General features: G+C 40.7%; 1 protein-coding gene across 1 annotated transcript in view; it reads left to right on the forward strand.

The window, feature by feature from the left end:
- CUBN (cubilin (intrinsic factor-cobalamin receptor)) overlaps nucleotides 1–27,884 on the forward strand; it is a gene marked incomplete at its 3' end in the record, with an annotated part of 102,504 nt that overhangs the window by 37,035 nt on the left and 37,585 nt on the right. Inside the window, 5 exon segments of the mRNA XM_010289857.1 lie at nucleotides 3,218–3,378; nucleotides 3,895–4,076; nucleotides 4,731–4,887; nucleotides 7,430–7,617; nucleotides 20,620–20,779. Coding sequence (XP_010288159.1) covers nucleotides 3,218–3,378; nucleotides 3,895–4,076; nucleotides 4,731–4,887; nucleotides 7,430–7,617; nucleotides 20,620–20,779 — 848 coding nt within the window.

Below are 27,884 nucleotides of genomic sequence, written 5' to 3' on the forward strand. Positions count from 1 at the left end.
ATGCTAAGGTACATGGAGGACAGGGAGGTGATTTGAGACAGCTGGCATGGCTTCACCAAGGGCAAGTCCTGCCTGACCAAACTAGTGGCCTTCTATGATGGAGTGACAACATCAGTGGACAAGGGAAGATCTATGGATGCCATCTATCTGGACTCCTGTAAGGTCTTTGACATGGTCCCCCACAATATCCTTCTGTCTAAATTGGAGACATACGGATTTGATGGGTGGACTGTTGGGTGGATGAGGAATTGGTTGGATGGTCGCATCCAGAGAGTAGTGGTCAATGGCTCAGTGTCCAGATGGAGATCACTGATGAGTGGTGTCCCTGACGGGACCAGTACTGTTTCATATCTTCATCAGTGACAGAGACAGTGGGATCGAGTGCACCCTCAACAAGTTTGCAGATGACACCAAGCTGAGTGGTGCAGTTGACATGCCTGAGGGATGGGATACCATCGAGAGGGACCTGGGCAAGCTCAAGGAATGGGCCCATGTGGACCTCATGAGGTTCAACAAGGCCAAGTGCAGGGTCCAGCACCTGGGTTGGGGCAATCTCCAGTATCAGTACAGGTTGGGGGATGAAGGGATTGAGAACAGCCCTGCCAAGGAGGACTTGGGTGTACTGGTGGATGAAAAGCTGGACATGAGCTAGCAATGTGTGCTTGCAGCCCAGAAGGCCAACCATATCCTGGGCTGCATCAAAAGCAGCGTGGCCAGCAGGTCAAGGGAGGTGATTCTATCCCTCTCCTCCTCTCTGGTGAGACCCCACCTCGAGTCCTGCATCCAGCTCGGGAGCCCTCAGCACAGGAAAGACATGGACCTGTTGGAGTGGGTCCAGAGGAGGCCACAAAAAGGATCAGAGGGATGGAACACCTCTCCTATGAGGACAGGATGGGAGAGTTGGGGTTGTTCAGCCTGGAGAGGAGAAGGCTCCAGGAAGACCTTACTGCAGCCTTCCAGTACCTAAGGGGGGTTTCTAAGAAAGATGGGGACAGACTTTTTTGCAGGGCCTGTTGCAACAGGACAAGGGGTAATGGTTTTAAACTAAAAGAGGGTAGATTGAGACTAGATCTAAGGAAGAAATTTTTTGACAATGAGAGTGGTGAAACACTGGCACAGGTTTCCCAGAGAGGTGGTAGATGTCCCATCCCTGGAAACATTGAAGGTTAGGTTGGACGAGGCTCTGAGCAACCTGATCCAGTTGAAGATGTCCCTGCTCAGGGGACATCCTTTGCAGGGGGCTTGGACTAGATGACCTTTAAAAGTCCCTTCCAACCCAAACTATTCTATGATTCTATATTTTGTTTTATGTTTGTTATCTTTAAATAGCAGCTATTCTATGATGCAGGACTAGGAACATGTACATAATCTGCGATATTTGTCTATACTGGCATCACCATTAAACTTAGGATATTAGCATGGTGATTTCTAGTAAATTTTACAGGACAGAGACAAGTAGAAGTAATATTTCCAGGAAGGTTAGCTTCATGCTTACAATACAGCTGCGCCAGTTACGTGTCCTTTCTATTGTGTTGCTGTAGGGGATTTGAACTTTGCAGTGTCAGTGCACCCATTTTTGACCTCATAAACCATCTCTCTAGACGAACCAGGTCTGCAGAACGCCAGTGTGGTTTTTTGCTCTGAGGGTGCTATGAGTTTCCGTGGCCTCCATGAGTACCATGATAAAACTCATTCTGAACATTATACTAGATATTCCTTAAGGGTTATTCCTCTGTAAGTAGTGTCGTATTTTTTAGAACCAAACAAAAAGCTTTGTGCTGAAGTTGGAGTATTGAAATTCTGAATTTCTGCTGAATTAGCTGGTTGTTTTCAGCTGTGCATACAAACTGGAGACAGTTATGAAAAACTGAAAGACTTTTTCAATATTTTCTAAGTGTTTCATTTTTTAATTTAAAAAAAACAATCTGAGATTAAATTTAATCTAATTTTATTTTAACAGCTAACACCTTAATTTGGGGTAGACCTGAGTTATAACAGGGGTTTTTTTTTTTTTTTACTTTTTCACCTCGAGAACTGAAAACATTCATTTATTGCATAAAACTAACTCTGTTGTCACTGTGAAGAGCTCAGCAGCATTAAACAGGTTTTAAGTTATGTCCAGGAGATTGCCAAGTACAACTCAGCACATTGCTGCTGCCAAAACGGGATTTACAGAATGTCTCATCAAACTTGATACCATTAAATGGGGTAGCTAGATAAGTCTTAGGTGAGGTGCCACTCTGGTTTCTTGTCCTGAGGTGTCCTCTGACAAATTGCATTCAGTCAACTATGAAAATTGTTCCTCTGACCACAGCTGCAGAGGCCAAGATGCAAGTGAGGGGAGGTTCTGGCACAGTTCTTCAACTGCCAGTAACCTGAGAGAGCAGCAAGCAGTTTAAGCTGGGAGGATGACAAGAAAACAGAGTGGCAAGGTCTAAGTAGAAATTTCTCTCAAAAGCAGGTATAAACCTGTGAAAATGTAATTGAAAGTATTACTGTCCTCTTAAAAAGCATCATATCAAGATCACACCCATATATAGATAAAAATGTATTTATTATTACCCTAATGACCTGTAGGGTACTTGTAATGTGAAAGTGCTTAAAGACAAGGTTAGAAGGCAATTGATAAGCAGGTTGTCACCTTCTTTTGTATTCCCATGACACATGTGCAGGTAGCAAAACAGAATGTGAATTGTGTATCCTGATTACAGTATTAGAAAATATTACTGGAAATATTACTTAATTTAAAAATAGAAAATAAGTGGTTGTAGAAACAATTCTGAGGGCTAAGAAAATATTTCAAAACAGTAAGAAGTGAGCTAACATTTCTTCAAATTAGATTACGTTGAGAAGATTACAAAGATTACAAATCATTGGTTACACCAATGATTGCCACCTTGTAGAATACAGAGGAGGTCCTGTCTCTGCAGCATCATGTCTTCTTGAGACACTTCCTGAGTCTGCCGTTGAATTGACCAACTCTGGACAGGCTGCTGAGATGAGAGACTGGACATACTCAGCAAGCAGGTGCTTGTGCTATGACTTTTTACTGCAAGTAGCAGGAATCCTCCAGTATTTGGTAGCTATATTGCTGTGTGGAAGATGAAGAGCCACGATTAATCTTTAACAAGCTGAAAGAATCCCAAGATATTTTATTTGCTAACATTTCTCATGGTTTTACTCTTTGACCCAAGGTTTTTCCTCTCTGTCATTCTAGAGATGGAGGCTATGAAACTTCTCCTCCTCTTGGAAAATACTGTGGTACAGAGCTGCCTCCTGTTATAATCTCTCACAGTAACAAGCTGTGGATGAAGTTTGTAAGTGACATATTTGGCACAAGAAAGGGATTTTCAGCAGAATGGGATGGTACATCAGCAGGTAAAATGACGGCATCAAGTATAAAACCATTTTACACACTAATTTTTGATCTTTCATTTGTTTTTAATTTCTCACCTTTTCCCCCACTTTTCTGCTTCCCATCTTCAAAAATATGTCTGCTAATTACATAGCGACTTATATTCATGTTAAGATCAAGAATACCACTTTCTTGATCCTTGGGCTTTCTTTTGCTCCACACGGAAGGATATACTATTGTCTAGATAACGGAGCATCAACTTTCTCATATACTTAGGAAAGCAGTAACCAAGAATTTAATGGAGAGGTTTCTATCTAAAGATTAACTATCTATCAATCAGAAGCACTCGTCAAATGAGATAGTGAATATTTCTAGGTGCTATGGGCTCTCTTCTGCTTACAACACTGTTGGCTAAATGCAGATTTTTGGGGCATCACTGAAGATGTTCAGGGCATGTGAAAGAGGTCAGTAGTGTGAATCTCACACATCATGTCTAATTCTCTACCCTTCTAAGTGTTTGGTTTCTTTGACATTTTCAGGTTGTGGTGGAACTTTGATGACAGCTTCTGGCATCTTCATGTCTCCCAACTATCCTATGCCATATTATCACAATTCAGAGTGCTACTGGTTGCTCAGAGGGAACCGAGGAACCCCATTCGAAATCCAGTTTGAACAGTTCCATCTAGAGTATCACCCAAAGTGCAACTTCGATTACCTTGTGGTATGTACCCCGTGACACTTTGTTCCATAGGAGACAGCTGAGTATGATGAGTACACAGGCAAGGAAAAACACATGGCCCTCGTCTTCAAATGTTCATAAGTGAACAGACCCAGAATAAGAAAGCTCCATGCTGACATGCTACCTCCATATCACAGAGCAGTGAGAGGTAAGACAGCAGTGTCTGTGTAGCTGCTGGTAAGAAAAGCATTTGTGTCTAGATAGAAAGGCCACTGAAACAAAAATCTGCCTATATCTTTAAAATCTGCTGTGTATTGGACCAAGGCCTTAGTATGCTCTCTTAGTAAATTACAAGCAAAAAGACCCAACAGTGTCAATAACCCTATTGTTAATCCCAAATTTCATATTTGATTTGTTGCATAAATTATTTGAATATTTTTAATAGAGTTAAAATGGAGTCTAGTTTTCCCCTCTTGGTGAGTAAGCCCCTCAAAACTTACCAGTATTTGGCTACTGTCTTCCTGTTTTTCCACTGATTTGCTTGTTTCTGAAATGCCTGTCAGGCTTCCTCTGAGCAGAAATAGAATTTTACCTCTTGTATACCCAGTAACAATTCCCTAAGCAGACATTTGTCAGGGGGAAATTACTTGTATTTGTAATGCCATCAGCTTTATTAAATTTTTTTTTTTTTTGAAGGTATATGATGGCAACAGCAGTAATGCTAAACAGCTAGGTAAATTTTGTGGGAATCAGATACCACAACTCATCCATTCCAGCGGAGACAGCGTGTATGTAAAACTAAGAACAGATAGCAGTTTGCGAGGTGGAGGTTTTTTAGCCAAATACAAACAGGGTAAGTAACTAAAAGAAGATGACAAGAACATGTTTCTACAGTTCAGCTTGTTCATGAAACTGCTTCTTGCAGACCATGTTCTTACCTATTCATGAGCAGAGGACAATGTATAGAGCATATTATTGACCTAGGTTCTCTAGTCTGCTACAGTCACAGAACACAACTAAAAATTATCTGCCCATCTACCCATGATAGAGATTATCTCCTCCCTAGAAGAAACGTTGTGAGGTTCTGCTTCTATTACCTGCACTTAAGGCACTTACCACTCCAGCTTTACTCAGAATAACAAGTGCTGGAAGTCCATAACAGGATAGATTGGACTGTGCTTGCCCTTCTGCTCACCCAGTCTCCTGAGTTTTTAACAGAAAAGGCAGGTAGAAGAGTCTTCTCTGCTCTTCTAGCTGCTTGTGAAGCAGGATGGCAAAGGATAAGTGAGTTACTCTCAGCCATCCTGGATCATTGTGGGTACTTAGGATCATTTTAGCCTACCTGGAACACCTGAGAAAGTTTCATTTTTTTATATCTTACGGTAAGGGTCACATTTTTCTTGCAAACATTTTTTTGTAAAATAGTTCTACCCCAGAAATATCAGAATGATAACATGTAGAGAAAAATCCAAGAAGATACATGACAAATTAGTTATTTTGTTCCCAGTCATAACCTTGAATACCATCCCAGTGTTTACTTTTCTTCTTGTATACTCTAGCATATATGGTTAAATGTACATTGGAAGATATGGAATTTCACCACATACAAAATGATTTCCAAGTATCTGCATACCCTAAATATGACATGCCCAAGTGGTAGAGATTGCTGTAGGTTTACAGAAATTAAGTTGTCCTAGGTTTGGACAATAGTAAATCAATTAAGTAAAATCCAAACTATTCATTCACACATGGTGCATACAATAATTAGAAGAGTGAGGGAGGTTTGGCTCTCTCATTCCTTAAAGATATCACAGATTCATCTACAATGTACTTCTCAGACTGCAAAGTCAAGACGATATATTAGAAAAGGGTCCCCCGCTTCATTAATTAAACAGAAAGAGCACTTTCAAAGCACTCAGATGTAGAACCTGAGCTATCAGATAATGTGATCTACACTTTACATTCATATTTAATTCCTGTAGATGCAATCAGATAGATAAAGCTTTCAATGGCTTGCCCAAAAGCTAAAATTATGTATGAAGTAGTGGTATAATATAAAGATGTCAGATGCATTTATGTGTACATGAAAGTAATGTAATGATGAATTGGAAAACATTGCAAGGGAAAACATGGTATCAAGTTAACATTCAAAGGCACCTTTGTGTGTGATATGTTTCTAATAAAATCCTGATGGCAGGGGGTAGCAGCTTTTACACATTCTGCATTCTTCAAAATCCATTTTGTGCTCTTCATCCTGTCCTTTCAAACAGTTGTATGCTTTAGTGTAGCTTTGCAGACAAGCTCCAGTCCACCTGACCCTGACCTCCAAGCTGTATCCTGAGCATTTTGAAGTCCTAAAAACACAGACCTTGCTGCTCTGTAAATAATTTGGAAAGAATAAAAAAAAAATGCAGGAGGTAGGTGTATTATCCCTATAATATAGGGACAATAGAAGACAATAGAAGAGTTTTGCAAATGAATCTCAGCTATTTCTGCAGTTCAAACACTGCAAATTTGCTCTACAAAGCAAACAGCCTGTCCTGCTCCCCGCCTCCTGCCCATTTCCTCTCTGTGCATTACGCTGTTCTGCTCCTGATACACATTGTATGCTGTCTCCAGAAAAGGGGTTGCCCACATTGACATTTTCTGTCTTTAGTGAAAGTTGGATACAGGAAAATGAGACACACTGACCTAATGTCTTAATTGTAATTTCACTCTTTATCTTGTTTAGTTTCTTTTTCATTTTCTCTGCACTTCAAGGAAAGTTCTGATTATTCCAGGTGAGTGTCCAATTCTTATGCTAGGATGCTATTGGATGACTCACAAGGAAAATCATGGCTCCTTTTTAAAGAATTTCATTATCACTTCCAGTTCCTGGAGCTAGAAAATCCAATACAAGTACTGTACTTTCCATTTGTTGTTTTAGCCAGGGCTTATAATTTTTTTCTAGTTTCCTGAAGTAAACTACTTTAATCCATTAGTCAATCTTTGTTGACCGCCCTCCCCAAATTGTTTCAAATGGCAGGGCAAATTTCTATTATTAGTTTAAAAAAAAAAATAGAAGAAATCATGTTTCAGGAATAACCATGTATTCAGAATTAAAGAAAACTGCCAAAAAAATATATGTCCTACATATACTGATGAGTCTTCAAGTGTCAGAAAAGAAGTACATAATAGACCTGAAGGATTAAAGTCTGGAAAGTCTGGATTTTGTTTGGAACATATGCAATATGTTCTTCAATAAGTCTTAATTCTCTTTCAGCATGATTTCTCTAATATGTGAATAAAAATATTTCTCACCTTGTAATGCTATCGGTAACTTCATTTAGTGAATTTTTGAGATACTGGGTTAATAAGCACTGCACAAATATAATTTATTATCACTTTTTTTTCAGTTTGCCATGAAGTACTTACTGTTAACCATAGCCATGGCATATTGGAAAGTTTAAATTATCCAAACAATTACCCATTAAATGAGCATTGCAACTGGACTATCCAAACTACAAAGGGGAACACACTCAACTATAGCTTCACAGCCTTTGATCTAGAAGATGGATCTGACTGTGACCGTGACTTTTTGAAGGTATGTACCTAGATTCTAGAAACAAGAAAAATCAGGTCTTCTCCAACAAAGAAAAACAATAAGGATGGAGAAGACCCAGGGGAAATTTATCTTGTCTAAATTTAGCCATTAAAACTCAAGTGTTAAGTCCAAAACATTTGTCTCCATTTCCTTCATAATCAGTAGGGAGTGAAGCATTACCATCCTACCTTAAGACAGCTGCCTGCAATAGGGAAGATGAGTCACTTTGCAGGTGCCTATGTTTGCTACAAAGAGTGTAGCTACCACCTCAGATTAGAAGTGCTGGCTTTTATGGGTTAAGTGAGATGTCATGATTCCAGTTTCATGTAAAGAAGAAGAAATCCTGAGATTAGTAAATTAATTGCAAAAAGGCAATAAGCCCAATTATTTTCCTCTTTTTTTTTAATATAAGAAGGAGTGGAGAATATTAAAAAACTTTAAAATGTGTTATTTCTACATTTTGAAAGAGAGGGTTGCTGTGTCTCTCGTTTATATTTCCCTTTTCATAATTAATCTGCTTCTTTAAAGGGACTGAATTTACTCACAAACAAAATGAGAAATTTTCAGCCAAATTAAACCATCCAGTCAATCTAAAGCCAAGTACCCTTTATTTTCATTTCCTCACAAATTTTATTTCTAGGACAATTGAAAAGATATTTTCTCTCACTTTTGTACTTCGTACTGTGGGAAGTAGACAGTAGTCATGATCAATGTTACACTGAGGATTATAATCTGCCTACAAATTCGCTGTTTTGCTGAACTAATCCATCCTTCAGATCTCACCCTTACACAGGATGCCAACATGTAGTCCTTGTGCTCTACTTAGGTTTTGCACAAGAAGAACTGAAATTTAGAGAAGTGTTAGGGAAGACCACTTACAGCCAAGGAGAGGACTAAGGAATAGTGCCCACATTTCTGGGGATACTGACACTGGGGTCTTGCAGAAGGTCCAGCAACAGGCCTGGTGATGGGCTAATCTGTTCCTTCCAGATGTCCTCTCTTGCTCCCTCTACCGCCTTACCATGCCAGCTTTCTCAGCTCAAAAATGGTAATAAACTGGCAAAAGTGGTGTTCTTCCAGCTTTCCTCTCTTTTGTGGCCAGGAATGGAGAGAAAGAATAGAAATGTGAAGAAAAACAAAGGAGCACTGTATTGAGAACTAACTATTAAACCCTGCTTCATTTTTGTGAGGAGGCTGAAAAGGAAACATTGGAACCAAGTGGAGAGGCCAGAGCTAGTCTCAAGATGCCTAAACCCTTGATCCATGAAAAGCAGAAGCCCTGCACACAGTAGCCAGCCAGTGGGGAGCAAGAGTCTTGCCAGAAGACACTATTCTAGATGTAAGTCAAGGCTCCAGGAATAGTGCCAGAGGCAAGGACCTGATCCAAAGCACTTAAAAGAACAGAAATAAAACATACTAGAGGGAATGAGAAGGCAGGGAGCAGAAAAGTACTTGCACTCTTTGTTTTTACAATTTTTCAGTGCTTCCATCAAAGAAAATCCAGACTGGAAGAGGTATAAAGAGGAAAATGCAAGGGAAAAAACACCGAGTCATGGAAGTGTGTTAAGGAGGCTTTAATTTGCAATTCATGTGACATTACTTACAAATCTTTCTCCAAATGCCATTAAGAAATACCATTTGGAAAAGATGTTCTCATTTGATTGTTGCATGCTGCACAAATATGTGCCATAGTGTAGAAAAAGAGAACAAGGTTGAACCAGCCAGGGAACTGAATAGTATTTGCTCCCACCCTGTGTCTTGCGAAAGGGGAGCAAGTTGGCAAGGCTGTGAGTGTTCTGCAGTGTAGGGGAAAAGGGGAATCATATGGAACAAGTGTGCAGTTCACTTTCTAAGCAGACTGCAGATACTGGGACTTTTCTGGCTGAAATCCATGTGGAGTCTGACGCCACTGCAAATTGGAAAAAAAGTTAAAAAAACCCCCACACTCCTAGCTGTTCAGCTAAGATAAATTACTTTTGTGCCACGTGATAGTTTTGAGATTCTTTTATTGCAGAGAGGCCTAAGAGGGGAAAGCTCTGATACCCTGGCTGAGTATAACACTGGGAAAATAGAGGTATAATCCCGTTCACTGTAGCCCAAGTGGGTGGTCCATGGACCATGTGCCAGATCCCTTCACCATTTTCTTGGAGGAAATGGGAAGCTGATGCTCAGACAGTTTCCATGTAGCTGCACTCACAAATTTGAATGGCCACTGGTGCTCATCAGGTGCTCTTTTTCCCCAGGAGCTTTTAGGTGCCTCTTTTACCATCTCCTTTTGGGTTTGGTGACAGCAGCAATCCCACCTCAGCCCCTTGCAGCAGGCAGCAACACCCTACTTGTCTTCTTAGCTCTGTGGCAGCCCTGACAGTAGCAACCTGGTGCTCTGTGGCAGCTAGCAGATGGCAAGCTTGGTGACAATATTTGCTGCTACTTGCTGGGTGGCTGGGGATGGGAAGAATACGAGTTAGCTGTTAGGTAGGATTTGGTGATGATCACAGTTGTGGTGGTAGAGAGAGTAAGGGAAAGTGATGTGTGATGGAAAAGGACAAGATTAAATGTTGCAGAGGTGTTACAGCAGAGAGCCGACCTGCCTGTGCAGAGTACAATCAAGAAATGGCAGTTAAAAAAAAAAAAAAAAAAAAAAAAGAATAGCAGAGCTGCTTTTAAGAGTCAGTGGGAAAAATAGATTTTTTGTGTTTTTATGATGACATTGCAAATGTCTTAAAGTAGAACTCTGGGTTTTTTTTAAATCTTTCTGAATTCTGAAGCAGAAAATCATGGTGCTTGCTAGGGTGGGAACAGCTAGACTGGAGAAGCTGCGTTCTTGGGTACTGCTGGACCTGGCCCACTGGACACTGTGGTTTTGGTCCCAGCCTCCATACTGGAAAAGGGCCTATTCTTCAGCTTTGTGTTTAATTATGACTTACATTTCTGACCCAAACCCACATGTGGTATACAAGAAGAGCGTTTTGCCTTGTGACTGATTCAGTGTTATACACAGAATTTGCTATTTGCTCCCTGGCTTAGTCTACATGTGAGTCAGAAATTAAGTATGTAGAATAATGACAAAACCAAAAGTTTCTACACACAGGTATTCCTAACAGTTGTCCGTTAACAAAGATATTATCATCACTTAGAGCAAATAACTGTTTCAAACACAGGACAAGGAAAAAGATAGTCAGATGTCTGAAGAGTACAAGTAAGTGCAAGTACAGCGTGTGGCTGTCCCAGACTGAAACGCAGTCACAGCTGTACAATGAGAAGTCAGCCATGTATTGTATTACCTATTTCCTTTTCTCCTTTGATCATGGGATGCTGCTTGTGAGCCAGACCACAGTTTACAGCAGCTGGCTGGTGTTACTCATGGTGAGCAGCATTCCCTCTCCACACGGAGCCTTGGGTGACTCTGACTTGGTCTGGCCTGGGCAGGGCCTGCATGTCCACTTCTGCAGCCCATGGAATTATTTATACCTGAGTCAAGTAGGGACCCCTGATCTTCTGACTTGGTAGCAATTTTCTGCCCCTGTGCATAGGTGCCAGAAATTGAGAAGGGGCAGTGTGAGAGGGAGGCAAAACTGCAGTTTTTTATAATGTCAGTCTCTAGCATGAGTCTCATATGAACATTTCTCAACAAATGAGCAGTGTGCAGTGTTTCATGGCCTGCCAGAGGATGTTGGCTCATTGCTAGTAATTCTCACAGGATGTGTGACATTTTGGAAGGAGTTTTACAGCGAAGTTTCAAGAATATGAGATTAATTGCTCGTGATAAAGACATGTACAGAAGTGGCAATGATATGATACAAGGCATACCAAATAGCAGACTCTTTCTCAGTGATGCTGCACTAACTGTAATTAGATTGGATGGTCTTTAAATTATATTGTATGCTGTGGATTGGCTTAATAACCTATTAGTCTTTCTAGAGGAGTCATAAGGCTGTAGCCAGTGAGATATTGCAGACAATGACATGGAAATGTCATTCCATCCTCTACATTCACCAGGTTATCAGCTGAACAAGCATATATTTAACTCCCCATCTTTAATGATGAATTACCTTCTTATTTAGTATGACACAACATAATCTCCACAGAGGCAAAGCTATTTTATAAGGAGAATGTCATGTTATTGCCCTGAAGATCAGAAAATTTACTCCTTTCTTATCCAAGAAAAATATCATTTGAAAACCACTAATCTTTCTGTCCTTCAGTGACAATCTCACTCCATGTTCTTCTGCTCAGAAAGTACAATTGTCCCTTGAAGACCAATTTGTTTAGCACCTGCTTTTAGTAAGTACAGGGAAGACCTTGCCCAGCTTTTTGCAAGATGCTACCAGGCCGATAGGCAGATAGTAAAACTGTGTCATGCAGCAAGACAAGTTTCAGAGCTCTCTGTTTGAGTGTCACCCCTTCAGTCTGTGCAGCACCTTAGTCTAGCAGCAAGGACGGAATTGTTGTTGGGTTAATGCAATAGAACATCTTATGGAGGCAAATGACCACCTGATAACAACAGTAGCCTTCCTTCTGCTGCAGGGCAGGACAGAGTTCCTCTTTTGAATAAAGCTCTTCCTTGCTTGCTTACAGCCAGTGTGCTTAAGCAGTCCAGACTCTTTCAGCAATTAGGCTCAGAGTGGTTAAAATACCATTGCATCCTTATATATGGAATATTATCCAATGAGTACAGCGATTAATTAATATGGCATCTGTGGCAGAGAACTCTTTCATTTCCTTCTGGTGGTAACAGGATATGTCTTGGGTTTTTTTTTTTGGTTTTTTTTAAACCACAGTAACATTCCAGGGATGTGCCATAATATCCTTTTTCTCCATCTGGGAATACTGCATTAGAGAATTGTCACTTGAACTCAGCTGGTCATCCTCTTTTTTTATTAGCTTATCATAGGATAAATAAAAGCTTACTCTGTTTCTAGTTTTACTCTCTTTTGTATTTGTAATTAGTAAATATGCTTAAACCATAGTAGGAGAGTAACATTGTTAAATTTTATTTATGACCATGTCTTTTTAAAGTGCTGCAGGAATTCTCCAAGCACAGAGAATGGCTTTGCTTATGGCCATGCATTGATTTACAAAATGTCACCAGTAGTACATCACCCTGGGGAAGCAGATGATATATTAAATACACCCATCCAGGTTCTGCACACAGACATCAAATTACAGCCTGCTGGCCAGACTGCAGTGGTATCCATTAACGTATTACCATGCAACCTGGCAGCATGCCAGCCCATCCCTGAATTCTTTCAGGGTTTTATGGGCCTGTATAAGAAGTCCTTCAGGGTAAGGCTGTAAGGATAAAAGCAACAATTCTCCTTGGGTTTCTATGGCAGGCCTCACCATTCCTAGACAAGGCAATCTTAGCCCTTGCACTGATTTTCAATGAGAGATTTGGATACTCAGAAGGAGAGTGTCAGGCCAAAAAGCTGCTCACCCTGGACAAGACTGGGTCGGGGCTCAGATTTTTGTTTTCCTGATTGCCAGAATCAAAGTACACTTTGGCTTTGCTGTTTGAAAGGTTACTTAGAAGCAGACTTACAAATGCACACAAAACCCCCCACCCCTTCAGAACAGCTACATTTGCCAGTGATGAAAGGGTTGCATGGTGCCTACAGAAACCTCAGATGACAAGAAGCACGAGTAAAGCCAGCACAGACTCTGCTCCATGAGTCAGACCTTCATGGACTCAGCATTTTCCACCCTGCCAGCTCAGAGCAATGTGACTTTGCCTGTACCTTCAGGAAAAAGCACTGCACAATGAAGTAACTGTGAAATGCTACCGTATGACAGTAGTGTGCATGCCCCTTGTTTGGGGAAAAGATATTTGGGACTCATCTAGTTGCAGCTGGATTCTTCTCTCCTCTGTTGTTCTTCTGTATTCCAAATTTTGCTGGAAAGCCTGGCCAGCATCTGTGAGACTGTCTGTGCAACCAAGTGGCTTATCCCACTCAGCACAGGCGTCATGATACAAAATTACATGGTGGCTGGAGAAACCCCATCTGAATTGGTCAAAGCTTCCCCTCATCAAAGGGAAGCCCACAGATGACTCAGGGAAAACCACACCAAACTTTGAGGAAGGTCTTCTTCTTCCTTTCCACGTTGTTCCCATGTGCAGGCGGTTTTGCTTTCCTGAAAACCTAACAGGCAGGAATATTTCCCTTTTTTGCCATTTTCATCTGCTGAGACCCAGCTGCAGCTCTCCTCAGTTGCCATAGCTATGCATGATGCAATTTTTTTCAAATGAGGTGATTCCCAGAAAGGATCCTGCCCTCTCTGGCCTCTGATTGTGTCAGTGTGATGTTGCTTGCACTCGCAGTTCAGTTCAGCTGGGCTGGCAAAATACGTGAGGAGCAGCACTGAGCCCTGCACGCGAGTCAGCAGCGCTGCAAACTGCTCAGACCTGCCTGGGCTTTTCAGTGCAGGCACACCTTCTCCAACCCCCCGACTGCCGTGTCCCCAGGCACAGCCCCATCTCTTTGCAAGGAGCTTCTCCCACAGTAGCAGCTTTCTGCTGAAGAATAACTTTGGAAATATTATTGTCCCAAGCTCAGAAGCAGTCCTGCTCCCTCTACCACAGGTGGATTCTTGCTGTAGAGGAACCGCCCCAATTTCTGAGTCATTGAGGAAAGCAGGCACTCTACCAAAATAGCCTCAGCCTTGTGACCGGGCACATGTGATCTCACTGTCACAAAGGCAGGGATCCCCAAGCAGCCCCTTGGTCAGCAAAGGCAGGAGCGACACTTCAGGGGCCCATTTGGATGCTGGCCATGACAGCAAACCCCTGCCTGTACCTGAGGAGGAGGCACAGGGTCAGGAACAGGACACTGGGGCAGCCTGGGTTTGCCCTGGGCAATGAAGCTGTGATGGATCAAAGCAACCATAGTGGTTAGCAGAAACGCAGGCTTTTTGGAGGCACTGGACTGCCTTTTTTTTGGCTGAGCCTGCTCCGTCCAGTGTGCACGGGTGAGACTCGGGACTGCCCCATTGCAGGTGGCTGGGGCCTTCTCCATCCAGACAGCATGGCGATTAGGTGGAGGTGCTCTCCTAACACAGGCTTGGGGATAGAAAATATCATGCTGAAGAAATACAGTTTTGAGTGCAGGTCTTGTGGTTAACTGACTAGATGGATGTCTCCTAGGCATTCCTTTCTTAAACAGCAGTTGTTTCCTACTCCTGTATTTAAAACAATCTTAACATTTCATCCAAAGATACAGCATACATTTTTTACGTTCTAAGAGCCTTGCTAAAGAAAATTATTGTTTTTATATCGTTTGCAGAAATAAACCTTTCCTAGGAAGACAGGAATGAGCAGATTTGCCTATAGTTAGAAATTCTTGTTTTCTTTGAGAAGGTAGTAAGTGGTAATGTAAGAGATTAAAAATTCTTTTTAAAAAATATCACTGCAGTCCAATGTGGAATTTAACTTTACTTGAAACTTTCAAAGGGCTCCAAGTATTTCAGGCTCAGGTTACGAGACAAAACATAGACTCAGATACAACTCTTACTATTAAAAAGCTAGACATTTATACATTTCCATATGTTAAATTCCAGATTTATCTGTTTAATCCCAGAAAGATTAATCAGTGTGCCTGTATGTCTAATGATGCACGATGTCAAACTCCATAATACTATGGAATAAAATGGTTCATTAGTGAAAGTGTGTCACTGTGTGGAGACAAGAAAGTTGCCTACGGTGGTCGGAACAGGGAATTGTATCAAAGGTCATCTATGGCATAACCATATTTAAATAATCATGTTAAAACATTATTTAGCATGAGTTCTTAAGGAAGGCTTTTTTCTGATGGCAGTTGCAAACAATTGCAACTCATCATGCAAGCACAAACATAACCTTATTTTGTTCTCCTGTTTGTGCAGAAATAATAAGGCTCCACACAGTAAATCACTCAAAGCTTTAAGCTGCCTTTGTTTCTGTGAAAACTATGTGGCTGTGGTGCTAAGCTAGCGCAATGTGCCACATTCTGGAGCGTTAGTTTGTGTGCTTTTTTTCCTCTGGTTGACAGACCTGCAGGTTCTTAAGCTTGCACTCTAGTTCTAGAAGGAAATGTGTTGCTTGGAAATGGATTATTTTTATTTGTGTTAATTCTTGCTTTAACAATTAATGGTGGTCTCACTTTGGAGTGCATTCCGTTACTTGGATGATGATTATATTGTCTGGCTTTTGCTTCATTTTGTTTTCTGGTAACATATTTGTTGCGATGCCATCAGAATTTCCTTTTCAAAAAATGACCTGTTCAGGAAGAGCTGCTCAGATACCTGTAATCACTGCCTCTAGTGTTTAGATCAGTCAAAACAATCCCATATCAGGTTTCCCACTTCTAAGAGGAAAGGGATACTTGTGTGTGTCAGAATAGCTTTTTGAGGATGTCCTAGAGGCTCCAGCAATGGGTGGGACACTCACAGGTATGCTGGTCTGATCCAAGGAGCAACCTCCTTTCCTGAGTTCTGCAAATACAGCCCAGGGCTGTTGTTGCTGGTCCCTGTAAAAAGGGTTTCAGGCTGCAAACGCTTTGTTTCAAGACTCAAATTGAGACAATTATTGGTATAATTACTCATAATTCTATAATTAATTAATGACATCTGACAATAAAACTATTTACAGTACAATAAAAATTAGAACTGTCAGTGTTCACGGGATGGATTTTCCCCTCATATGAAACCGAGAGTTTGTCTTTGAAGGCTCCATCATCTCTGGATCAAGACTATGTCTTGTGCCTAACTAACGTATGTAAGCAGCTTTTTTCCAGAGCAGGTTAGGCTGGAGTTTTTCCTTTGTAATGATTTTCCTGATGAAAAAACATAGCTTTTCACAGAAATAAAGTTCTCCAAGAGAAAATTGAAATTTTGCCCTTAAAAAAAATCAGTTTTCCTGGCAGAAAACTTAACAGATTGAGTCCCACTACCTGCCTGGAAGGCTTCTGCCAGTCTCACCTTGCAAGAGGGAATAAGCTCGACAAGGTTCTCGGCTAGAAAAATGTCTCTGCTTCGAGTATGCCCAAATGGAACAGGATCAAAGTTTCTTTTCTCCCATTTGTTTGAGATCTTTATTTCTTTCCACACAGCAGAAACTCCATTTTCCGGTCAGCTCAGTCCTTGAGCCCTTGCTCCAGTTCTGGCAATGAGCTTCTCTGTGACACATGTCATGCTGCTTTGCTCTTCCAAAGAGAGGTGAACAGCTGTGGCCTCCAGAGCAGTGTTACTGGTGTCAGCGACATATTTCCAGGCTGAAGAGTCAGAAAAGCCAAAATGTAATACCCGTGACCACGGTGCCTCCTCTGGGAGAGCTACTCAAGCTGAACCCTTGTGCAGCATAGGCTAGTCCTGCTGTCCCAGCCCCACTCCAATGTACAGCAGATGGTTGTCAGATGCCACTTTGCTGCAGGGCAGTCCCACAGCTTGATTCATCCCTTAGAGAGCTATACCTCCCCTTTTTAATCTTGTGTCAGCCTAAATGCTTGCTCTGAGGCAGCCTGATAAGGAGTTTCTCATAGCAGCTGTTGAGCCCACGCCTAATAATTAGTCTGAACCTACCGCTCCTCCGCCTGGGCCCAGTGCCGGGCTGCAGGCTCTGGGTGCTGCTGGGCAATTGCTTGGTTGAAGAGGGGAGGCTAAGGATCTGAACATGTGCTGCAGCTGTTTGCATATTTTGCTTGTTGGGTTGTCTGCCAAAATTATTACAAAGCCTTTGGATTTTCTGATGGAGGCTAAAAGGTCTGAACAAATAAATAAATTACGAAACAAAATATCTACACAGAAAGGGAGCAAGCACTTTCTTCACAGTGAGGAGTGGGGAGGGAGCCCAGTCCCTGGTTCCTAGAGTCAGTATGGTACCAGAGTGGCTAATAAATTGCCCCAAAATTTAATTGTCTTGCACAGTCCAAGGGAATACCTTGCCTCATACAGTTTGGGGAAGAACCGTCCCTCGATTTGCAGCAGTCTAGGACAGCACAGCTGACAAAGAGGCTCTTAGATGAGAAACGCTATCTCAGAAATCAGAAGAGAAATTGTGGCTCATGAGATCTGTGTTCAGCTTCAGTTTCAGTTGCCCATATTTGTGTGAGTGCAAAATGTGGTTTAAGATGTTCAAAATGCCCAGTGAAAACACACAGCTGTTCCCTTCATTTAGAAGTGAAAGACAGCTCAAAAAAACTCGCTGTAATTCTAGCAGTCGCGGTTCTGCCTCTCTCAATGAGTTACAGCTGGCCAGGCACTCGAATTTCCTGCGAAACTCTGCTCCGAACACAGACCCACGGGGCAGCACGGCATGAAGGGATTGCCTTAGTAACCATTCTTTGTGTCTCAAGAAACTGATGGGCTGTTTTCAGGGGAAATTACATAGAAATGTGACATTCGCTGTCTTAGATAAAAATAACACTCCCTTGATGAATCAAAGTTGCAGGAGACTCATGAAGGTTGTTTTTTTTTGTTTGGATTTGAAAATTTATGGGTATGATTTAGGCCATAGTTCTTTAGAATGATTTTTCATTTGTAATCACTAAAGCTAATGGCTGATCATTGAATATGTATCTTAACATAATTTTTGCTTCTATTCAGAGCACAGATTCATGATCTCCACATTGACGCATTCTTTGCCATTAATATTTTTCTGGTGTAAGATTTCCATGGCTTGAAGCCACAGAAATATGAGTAGTATATACCACAAAGCTGTCAAAGGAAGTAGTACTATTAAAAAATCTAATTGGATCTGACTTTATTTCATTTTGCTGAACATAAGCCATAAAGGAACGTGTAAAACAGCCTGGCTTGGAGGACGGTCGTAACTGTAACACTGGGCATGGGACAGCTGATCTGTCAGACAGTCCTTCAAGTTTTACTTGAAGAATGGAAAGAATACAGATGGATGTTCAACTTCTTAACATCTAATCTTTATGGCAATTTCATATCTATCATCAAACACATCTGATCAAAGCTTTGCAAGAACTACCAGCAATGGGTCTGCAGCTAGAAACTTGCAAGCTTTTCTGATTTCACCTGGAGAGATCATACCAGGAGCAATGGTTCTCAAGTTCCAATACACTACTTCTGCTCTGAGCCTTTCATGGCATTAAAGACTGAAAACCAAAAAGATTCAGGGTCACCAGCCATAAAATAAGCCTTGGAATATTACATAGAATTATTCCTGAAATTTATCCCTAACTTCTGGCTGAACTACATTCAGTTTATTTTTATTAAAAAAAATGCATTCAAACTAGACTGTGTGCTTGAGGATTTGAAACCATTTCAGTAGATTTCTTGGCCCTAACTATGTCTTAAATCAACAAGATTTCTGAAGGTTCTGCAAGACCGACATCTTGAACAGAAAAGCTGAGGCTTCAATTACTCATTCCCATATGTGGGTCTGCTAGAAAACGTGTGCAAAAATTAGTATGGTTAATCAATATTTACTGTAATATCATATTTCTATACTATGGGGGTTGAATGTAGGAGAATTCTTTGTGGAATCAGAGATATTTGAATGGACAGCAAAGATAAATAAACCTTGGCTGTTTTTCTAGAGATCATAGATTTGATTCTTTGCACAGAGAGAACTTTACAGTGATGGCTTCAGAACAGAGAAAAGTTTTTTGTTGAAATTCTGAAAGGAAGCATGCCAAAAATTCACAATGAGAGTGTTCAGACATGGTTTCTATGCCAGTAATTTGCTGGGTTGTGTTAGGAAGATGTGCTCTGTGAGGCAGAAGATCGGATGGACTGTGGCAAAGTGATAAAAAAGCACAAGGCTTGCTGTTTTTCTAAACTTTAAGAATCATAGTAGCAAAAGTAGAAATAATAAAGCAACTCCTAACTTGACAACAACTGTCAATCTGATATCGTAAGTCAAAGGCAGTTTACCTAAAATGTCTCATTTTTATCCGTTTTGCAAAAATTATACACCTCACTCCTGAAAAAAAGACAGTGAGTATTGGGATATTTGGTGAGGAACATAGATGCATATTCAGTGTTATTTACTGGATTTGAAAAAAGTCACAAAACTACGATTTAAAAGACCCTTTAAACCTGTTTGGAGACCACTAATGTAAAGAGACTTAAAAGCTCTAAGCATCCACTATCACCCCATCAAAACATGTATTAAGTGTTTTCATTTAAATGTGAGTCTATGACTAACTTCAGATTTCAAGATTTAAATACAGGAATATTTCCTTAGCATTTTATTTGGGGGGGGGGGGTGTTTGTTTGTTTTTGTGGTTTTTTTTTACAGTGGGGTGGAGGATTTCTCATCTGTTTGTTGAACAGAAAGATTTTCAGGCTGGCTACACACTGACTGTCGAAATTCGATCACGTAGACTATGACTAGGAGATAAAACATAAAGGGTTTCTAAGTACAAAAGTTCAGAAAGCATGACTCAGTCAACTCCTCCTCCAAAGCAGGACACTAGCATAAGATCATTAATCAATAAATAAGCACATGTGAAGTGTGGCTTGTGGCTTTTGAGGATTTACTTTGCTTTTGGTTTTCAGTTTGTCCTCGCTACTCTTAGGAGGCCCTGGTGATGCTGACTGCTTGGTTTTCTCTATCACAAGCTCAGTCAGTCCTGAAATCACGAGAGTGCAATCTTAAAGAAATGAAGATGTAAACAGAGTTGTCACCAAGGGGTTTGGAGGCATTGAGCATGTTAAATGCATGGTCAAATCAGATCCATGACATCCCCTTTTTCTTTTTATTTCAGTTCATTGCCATTTGCCCTTTATCTTCTTCCCCAGCAACCTCCAATACACACCAGAACAGAAACAGCAAAACCTTCCTACTGTACACAGTGTGCAGCCAGGTTTAAAGACATATTGCAGTTATATTTCCTCACACTTTCATCCAAATCTTTCCACACTCCCCAGAGCTTATATTGCTGTGCAAAGGTGGCCAGTGCAAGAAGTCTCACCGCTTTTTCTTTGACATCCTGTACAAAACATTGAGAATTGGGGAGCTGCTTTTTACTCACTGGGATATTTTTTGTTTCATTTCAGCTCTATGATGGGCCTGATGTTCAATCCACTCTGATAGGCACTTTCTGTGGACAGTTTCTTCCACTGGCAGGGAGCACTACAGGGACCAGCCTTCATGTGGTGTTTTATTCTGATGGACTGAACGCTAGAAGTGGCTTCCAGATGCTGTGGCATGTTAATGGTAAGTTAACCAGGTTTCCTCTGGAAAAGCATGTTTCCTTCTTCCCTGTATGTGTAATGGAGTTCTAGCTTATGCCACTGTATGTCAGCTAGGTAGAAATCACCCATTACAGCTCTAAAAGCATTGCATTTCCTCATAATTCCTCAAATACTTTCCCAGTAGATGTTTCTGCACATGCACACCTTTGAAGATCATCTGATCAGAGACTGAGAGCTGATAGTGAAATATGCTTTTATTTGTAGGAGTAGGCACAGGGGTTGGGGGCATCTGCAGAATTTCTATATGGAACAGGAGATACATGCTATTAGAGGGGAATCGTGAATGACTTGGGCTTTCTAATGGGAAATGCTCAGCCCTCGTTTCCCCCATTGCTATAGACTTGTGTTTTCTGTGCAGGCTTCTCTCTGGTTTTATTTAGTGGTCTTGTTTCCTTGGGTAGTGCATTCACTTCCAGCTGCTCCACCCCCTTTCTCTGCATGAAATAACATTGGCCAGGATGTGCTTTGGGTGTTTTTTCTCTTGTTCTTGCATGTCACAAAGACTGTCACAAGCCTCATTAAATAGGCAAAGATGCACGCCAATTATAAACAAATCTGTTAATGACTGCACAACTGCAAACTCTGTTTGCAGTTTCTTCATAAGTGAGGCTACAAATGCAATTTTTTCACCCTGCTTATTTAACAGCAATATTGGACTGTAACAAGATTAAATCGTGTGCCATTGTACATCCCATCAAAGAGGATCCAACCTTGAAAATAATTAAATCACCACAGTTGCCCTGTCTGTCTAATCAGTTCACACCATTCAGCTTTGACAGCATTGTAAAGCAGCTGAAATCAACTGCAGAGGCCCCACTATGGGTTGCTGAGGTGTATGGCATGCTATAGATTGTTTGAATAGGAGCTCCTCTGCTCTACCAGAGGCTGCTGGCATTTGTGGGCTCCCAAAGGGCTCTCGTTGACTAGACAGTGCTGTTTTGCATTCAGTGGAGGTTAAGGAGCATTTCTGGGCAAAGGAGGGACGTATGCGGGAGGAGTGAGATGTGTGGCAGGAGCCAGCAGGAGAAGAGCTGTAGCACAAAGGTACGTTCTTGTGCTTCGAGGTGATGTCATTCTGGGACTGCACAAAAGAAGAAAAAGTGGAGGCTTTTATGCACAGCCAGATGACATCAGCTCCATACTGTAGCCATGGTGCTATGTTAACTTGCTTTTCTAAAGCTCTCAAAGCTTTCCAGAATCTGCCTGCATGGTAAGCACTCTTGTGCTTTCCCTCCATGTCCCCCCCCAGGCATTTCCCGGACTCTCAAGCCCTCTCCCACCCCCCTGGCACTCCTTTTTTGCACTGAAACATCGACTTCTGTGTCAGCCAGGACTGCCCCTCTGTTAGTTCCTGGACACTAAACTGCAGCCTAACGCTGCACAGTGCTCAGGCTGCTAATATGGGGCTGTGTCTGAGTGGCAGAGCAGGTTCTGTGGGTTCAGCTAGGGCTGACTCCTAGGGAATGTCATTGCTGGCTTTGAACATCACAGCTGTGACTCCTGACAGCCTGTAGTATGAGTGCAAGCTCCTCCAGAGCACAGCACAGTCACCTTCTTTTTGTTCATTGCAGGCACTTCCTTTTCTTCTTGATTGGTGTCATGCACAAACATGGGTATTCCTCTTACTCTTGGGGGCTACGCTGTCTGGGCATATACCATTGCCCTAGACTGGATAAATTTAGATATGTTCCTGTGGTCAGGGTGCTATATTTGCTTCTCCTTTCTGAAAATCTTTCAAATTCACAAAAAAAACCTCAGTGGAGAAAGTCCCTTAGTCTAGGGGAACTCATCAGGACAACTTTCAGTTGGGTATTTCAGAGTGAAGCAGTCAGGTCCCCTCTTCCCTGAGGGCAGATCCCTAAGAGAATGTAAACCTGTCTCTGGTAAGATCTCACCTGACAAGAAAGTAACCAGGCTATATATATTGCTGTGAGAAGAACTTTTACTTCTGTTCAAGCGACAAATGTAAGAGTTCAAGTTGCTGTGAACTATTTCTCAGGCTGTCCATATGCTCCTTAACTGGCAGTTGTGAAGCATCTATGAGATACATATCAAGGACATTCACATACTTTGGTGATAGAAGAGAGCAGCGCTTATATTTGCCACCATGTGCCTGATACAGTTCACTTCAGACACTCTTTCCAGCAGCTTTGCTTGCGCTTATGAGGTGATCACAAAAAGCCAAAAGCTCACCTCGTTGATAACTGCTGTGAGGAGCCATTGCTGCTGCACATGACACAAATTTCAAGTGTTTTGATTTGAAACATTTGCATCTGATCTTTCCAGTTGCTGAGCCACTGCTTTTCAGTTGCTGAGTTGCTGAGCTGGGTTGCTGAAGGAAACCCGGTCATTAGGCTTTCCCAAAGACAGAATTAGTAACTGATTGTAGGAGAATGCTGTTATTTATGCTTGAAGTCTCCTACATAATTTTAACTTGGATGGAAAGCTGTAGTGCAAATAATTCAATTCAAAAGTGGTTTTGAGCTGTAGTGCAAAGAATTCAGTTTAAAAGTGGTTTTGATTCTGAAATAATACTGTTTATGTAAGGGGCTTTCATTGATGAGGCTGGACTTAGACTTGATTTGGCTAAATCACTAATGTTTTCTTCTGTAGCCAAGGCCTCAGGAGGATTATTCACCAGAGGAAAGCTTGAATCTGCAAGGTGCTTATTTCCACTTCTGCTGTTTATTAGGAAGCTTAATACAGGCAAATGTATTTTGGGGCACATATTGGCCCTTTGAGAAAGGACAAACTCTTGGTAACAGTCTGGATCCTGCAAAGCTGGCATGCCAATTGAATTGGTTTCCTTAAAAAAAACAATCAGGAGGCCAAAAGGGCGAAGGTCTAAGTGCAAAATTACACCAGTGACAACTGTCACTATCTGAGAAGACACATATTTCCTAGACCTGTCACTTACCTTATTAAGCAATATGCATGTAGGAGCTGACTGCTTTATACATACATCTTTATTTCATGGGAAACTTACTCATTATGCTGCTTGATTGTCAGTAGAGTTTATAAATTCAGTTGGCTCTTCTCAGCATAGTCAAAATTTGTGCCCACTGTTCTATTTTCTGTGGCACATTAACTCCCCCTTTAAAAAGGAAGCAAAGCACACTACTGAGAAAAGAATTATGTGGCCTCGAAGTATTGTACTGCTCTTTTCCTTCACCATCATCTTCTTTCTGTTGGATTTCCCTAAGAAATGATTGATGGACAAGGTGTGGAGAAAGCCACTTGGTTCATGAGAAGAGAGGTTTTCATTACTCTGGGTCTGTATTTTCAGAAGATGAAAACTATTAAAAGGCATACAATAACTAAAGACCGGGGTTTTCACTGTATGTGTCAGGTAAAATGTGAACTAGTTTGTTAATTCTTCAGAGAAGCGTAACAGAAACAGATATTAGATGAAGGATGCAGAAGCCATTCACTGAGATATTTGCCAGGCATCCGTTAGGATTGCTGGCGAGAATACTGCATTGCAGGTCAGTGAGGGAGCTGAGGCCCAGATTTCCTGAGCCTGATTCATACAGCTCTGTTCCTGATTTCTTGTGCAGCCTTTGACAAATAGCTGTTTGTTCAGTTTTCAAAAATGACTATTCCTTTTCAGTGTCTTTCTGTCACATTAAGGCTAAGGATGCACAGGGTCTGATCCTCTGAAGTCCTGAGCAGTTGTTTTGAGTTGTGGGTGCTACCATGTTCAGAGCTGACTTTTTGTATTGCAGTCTGGCTATTAAAAACATAAACATGTTCTCTATGGGAGCTAAGGATGAATTAATTTCTCTTTCTTCAGCAACCTGGACTTCCTCCCACCCCCCCAAACTAATATGTAAGAATAAGGGCCAAAATTTTCTTAAAATGCTTGTTGCTGAACCATTGAATCAATGTCTGAGAGCTCAAAAATGGCTTTTTTTTTAACATGAAATACTGGCAGCTAGTATGGGAACTGTGGCCATTCAGTATCTTGGAGGGTTCAGCTCCTGTTTAAATGCTTAAATTTGCCTTTGTGTCTCTGGATCCTGGTAGTCTATTTATTATCCATCTTACTGGTTTCAGATTGGAACATATTGAAGAAAATATGAGAATTCAGGAGACTGATAAAACAATAATAATCAAAGCTACAAAAGTGATTAACAAATCAGAAGGAAGAAAAAAAAGTTTCTCACTTGAAGTTTTACTCTCTTGCATAAACCCTCATCACAAAAATTATCCCGCTTACTCCACTGGATAATACTCTATGAACTAAACCTACTCAAGAGAGCAAAAGATTTCAGGATCAAATCCAAGTTATACTTCATGCATGTGTTACTGCAGTACAGGCAAATGTTCATACTACATGCTCCTTGCAGCTAGAGTCAGTTAATGTTTACTGAAATATTTTACCATGAGCACAACAAATGGAACAACTCTGAATCCTTTCATTTCCCTCTGATTTTACAGGAACAGTGCCAGTTCACTTCTTTAAACTTTATGGAAGGGATTTTTCTAGCATGTGGCTAAAACATACCCATGAATAAATCTGAAAACCTTGCAAATAATAGAGGTTTCCACAGATTGCTACTTCTCTATTCAGCTATAATTATTTATGAGAATAGGGCTTCTTCTTTGGTTAATGAACACCATCTGCTAATCAGACAGGCAGTAATATGGAAAGACATCTATAAATCATCCCTTGCACAATCTTTGATGACTATTTAGCTTTTAGCCAGAGGAAAGCAAAGACACCAAATATATGTTTCCTGATCTTTCTATTTGTTGTCTGATTTCCTAGCAACTAATACCAGGTTAGGTAGTTGTTTTAAGCATTTTTAAAGGGAATTACAAGACCTTTACACTACTAAAAGAGTATCTTCCCTCCCTTTTTTTTTTCTCAGTTTAACTGCAGGGCTGAAGTTTCCAAAATGACTGCAAGGAGGTCTGCACAAACTGAGCATATGCAGTGCAGCTGCAAGAAATTTTTTCACAGTGCAGCTGTCTGTATAGCTGTCCACATACAGCAAGACCATGTATTTCTGTGCTGAAAAAAAAATTCTAAAGTTGTTTCACTAGGAACAGAATGGTTTCAGATTATTCACTGTTATTTCAGTGACAGATGAAGTCATACACGAATTTATTCATTCTGCTTCTTCATTTTTATTCACCCCTACAGACCAAATCTTTTTTACTTTGTTGGCATAAACAGCACAAATTCCATTTATTTGAATAGAAACAAACTCTAATCTGATGTTTGCAGACAAATTTCATGGTGATGTCAGAGATGGAAGAAGTTTAATTAGCTGAGATGATTACATCATCATTTAAACTTTTCCTATTTCAGTATCTTAATAAAGTAGGTGGGCTACTTTTCTATGGAAATTACATTCCAGGTTAAATCAAATGTATTTCTTAGCTTGCTCAAAAAGTAGGAAAAGGATACAGTACATACAAATGCATGCTTCAAAAAAACAGGACTGGCATTTCTCCTGAAGTTTTCTTTTTAAAAGCAAAATCCATAAATATATTCACATATATTCACATCTGTGTGTAAATAAATATGCATCTACATCTACATCTGCCTAAACACCATTCACATGAATGTAATTTGTTTGATATTTTTTCTGATTATTTTAAGTATCTGCCAAGGCAGATTTCAAAGCCTAGTATAAGGCAGGGAATCTATCTTCATAGGTAATGCATAAATAATATGAAAAATACATGCAGTTTAGTTTTCCTTGATGGCTTGTATCTGTGATCCAATCAAAGACAGAAATAACGCTACAAGAATTTTGTAGCTAATGAAAATGGGGAAGACACTGGGATAAGGGATCAAATTCTAAATTCACCTTTTTAAAATATTCAAGACAAAAAGACTGTGAATAGTAAGGACCCATAATGTTCCAGGAACTGAAATATAAACTGCAAAGTCAGTGAATTGGTTTTCTTCTAATTTTGAAAGAGTATTCCTGGCCAATTCTTTTTTTTTATTTTTTTTTAATTCTAAGGGTGGGAAAAGCTTTCATATACAATTTCACAGTTTGTAAGCATTTAAAAAAGTTTTTCTATCAATATTTGAGTTTTTCTAATTTTAGTGTTGCATAAATGTAGCAAGTGAGTTTAAAGACAGGCACATTTGTTTTAATCTCGTAAGTATTTCTGTAAGTATTTTGTTAAAATCATCTAGCATCTATTTATTCAAAAAAGCACAACAGAACTGACTCTTACCTCATTCATCTAAGAACAGAAACATAATACATACACTTTCTGCCAACTGGCCAGAGAGTTCAGAGATAATGTTATGGTTCTTATACAGAGGTTTCTGCTTGCTTATGCAGGTCAGTCAAAATAGTTCAGGTGTGAAGTTCACATATTTGCAAAGATCAGTGAGTCCTTTTTTCGGGTATTAGTCAGTGAATACTTAGGAATAAACTCAAGCAATTTCCCATCTGTTTGCAAACAATAAATGATTGGCATCATGAGTTCAGTACATTCATTTTAAGAAATGAATCACAGAGATCTAAACTTTACCTCCATTTTACTGCAGCACTCTAAGAAGAATCACTTCTCTTTTAACAAAAAGCCTTTTCTGGGAACATTTGTAGTTGAAGAAGAGAAATGGCACATTAACAACAGTTTGACATTCTTATTCATATGCTGCACATACCTCATCCAGAGAATATCGACTGGGCTTAAAGAAAACATAAACTGCTCTGGAGAAGGAGTGTGAGTAATCTGCATGCTACCTGCAAGGGTTGCATAGAAAGAAAGGTCTGTGCCTCAAAGTGCAGCACACAAGCTTTCCACTCCTCTGAACCATTTTGTGTTTAAATAAAAAACATGTCTTTGTGGCTATCGGAGAAGCTGAGTCATAACTGCCTGTTTAGTTTTAAAAAGTTGCCAGCTTTCTTCAGGCTGAGATAAATAGCAATTTGCTTTGTTCTCGCCTGCTGAAACTCCCCTGCCTCCCCATTCCCACCCCCTCAGGAGCCGAGCCATCAAGTCTGTTTGTTGAGGAATCTTTCTGTTTCCCAAGCTGGCGAGGAGGCTTTCCCCTCCTGAAGTCAGTTCTCAGCAGCCGTTTCATTCCTGGT

This window comes from Phaethon lepturus, unplaced genomic scaffold, assembly GCF_000687285.1.
Source record: "Phaethon lepturus isolate BGI_N335 unplaced genomic scaffold, ASM68728v1 scaffold3436, whole genome shotgun sequence".
Lineage (NCBI taxonomy): Eukaryota > Metazoa > Chordata > Aves > Phaethontiformes > Phaethontidae > Phaethon > Phaethon lepturus.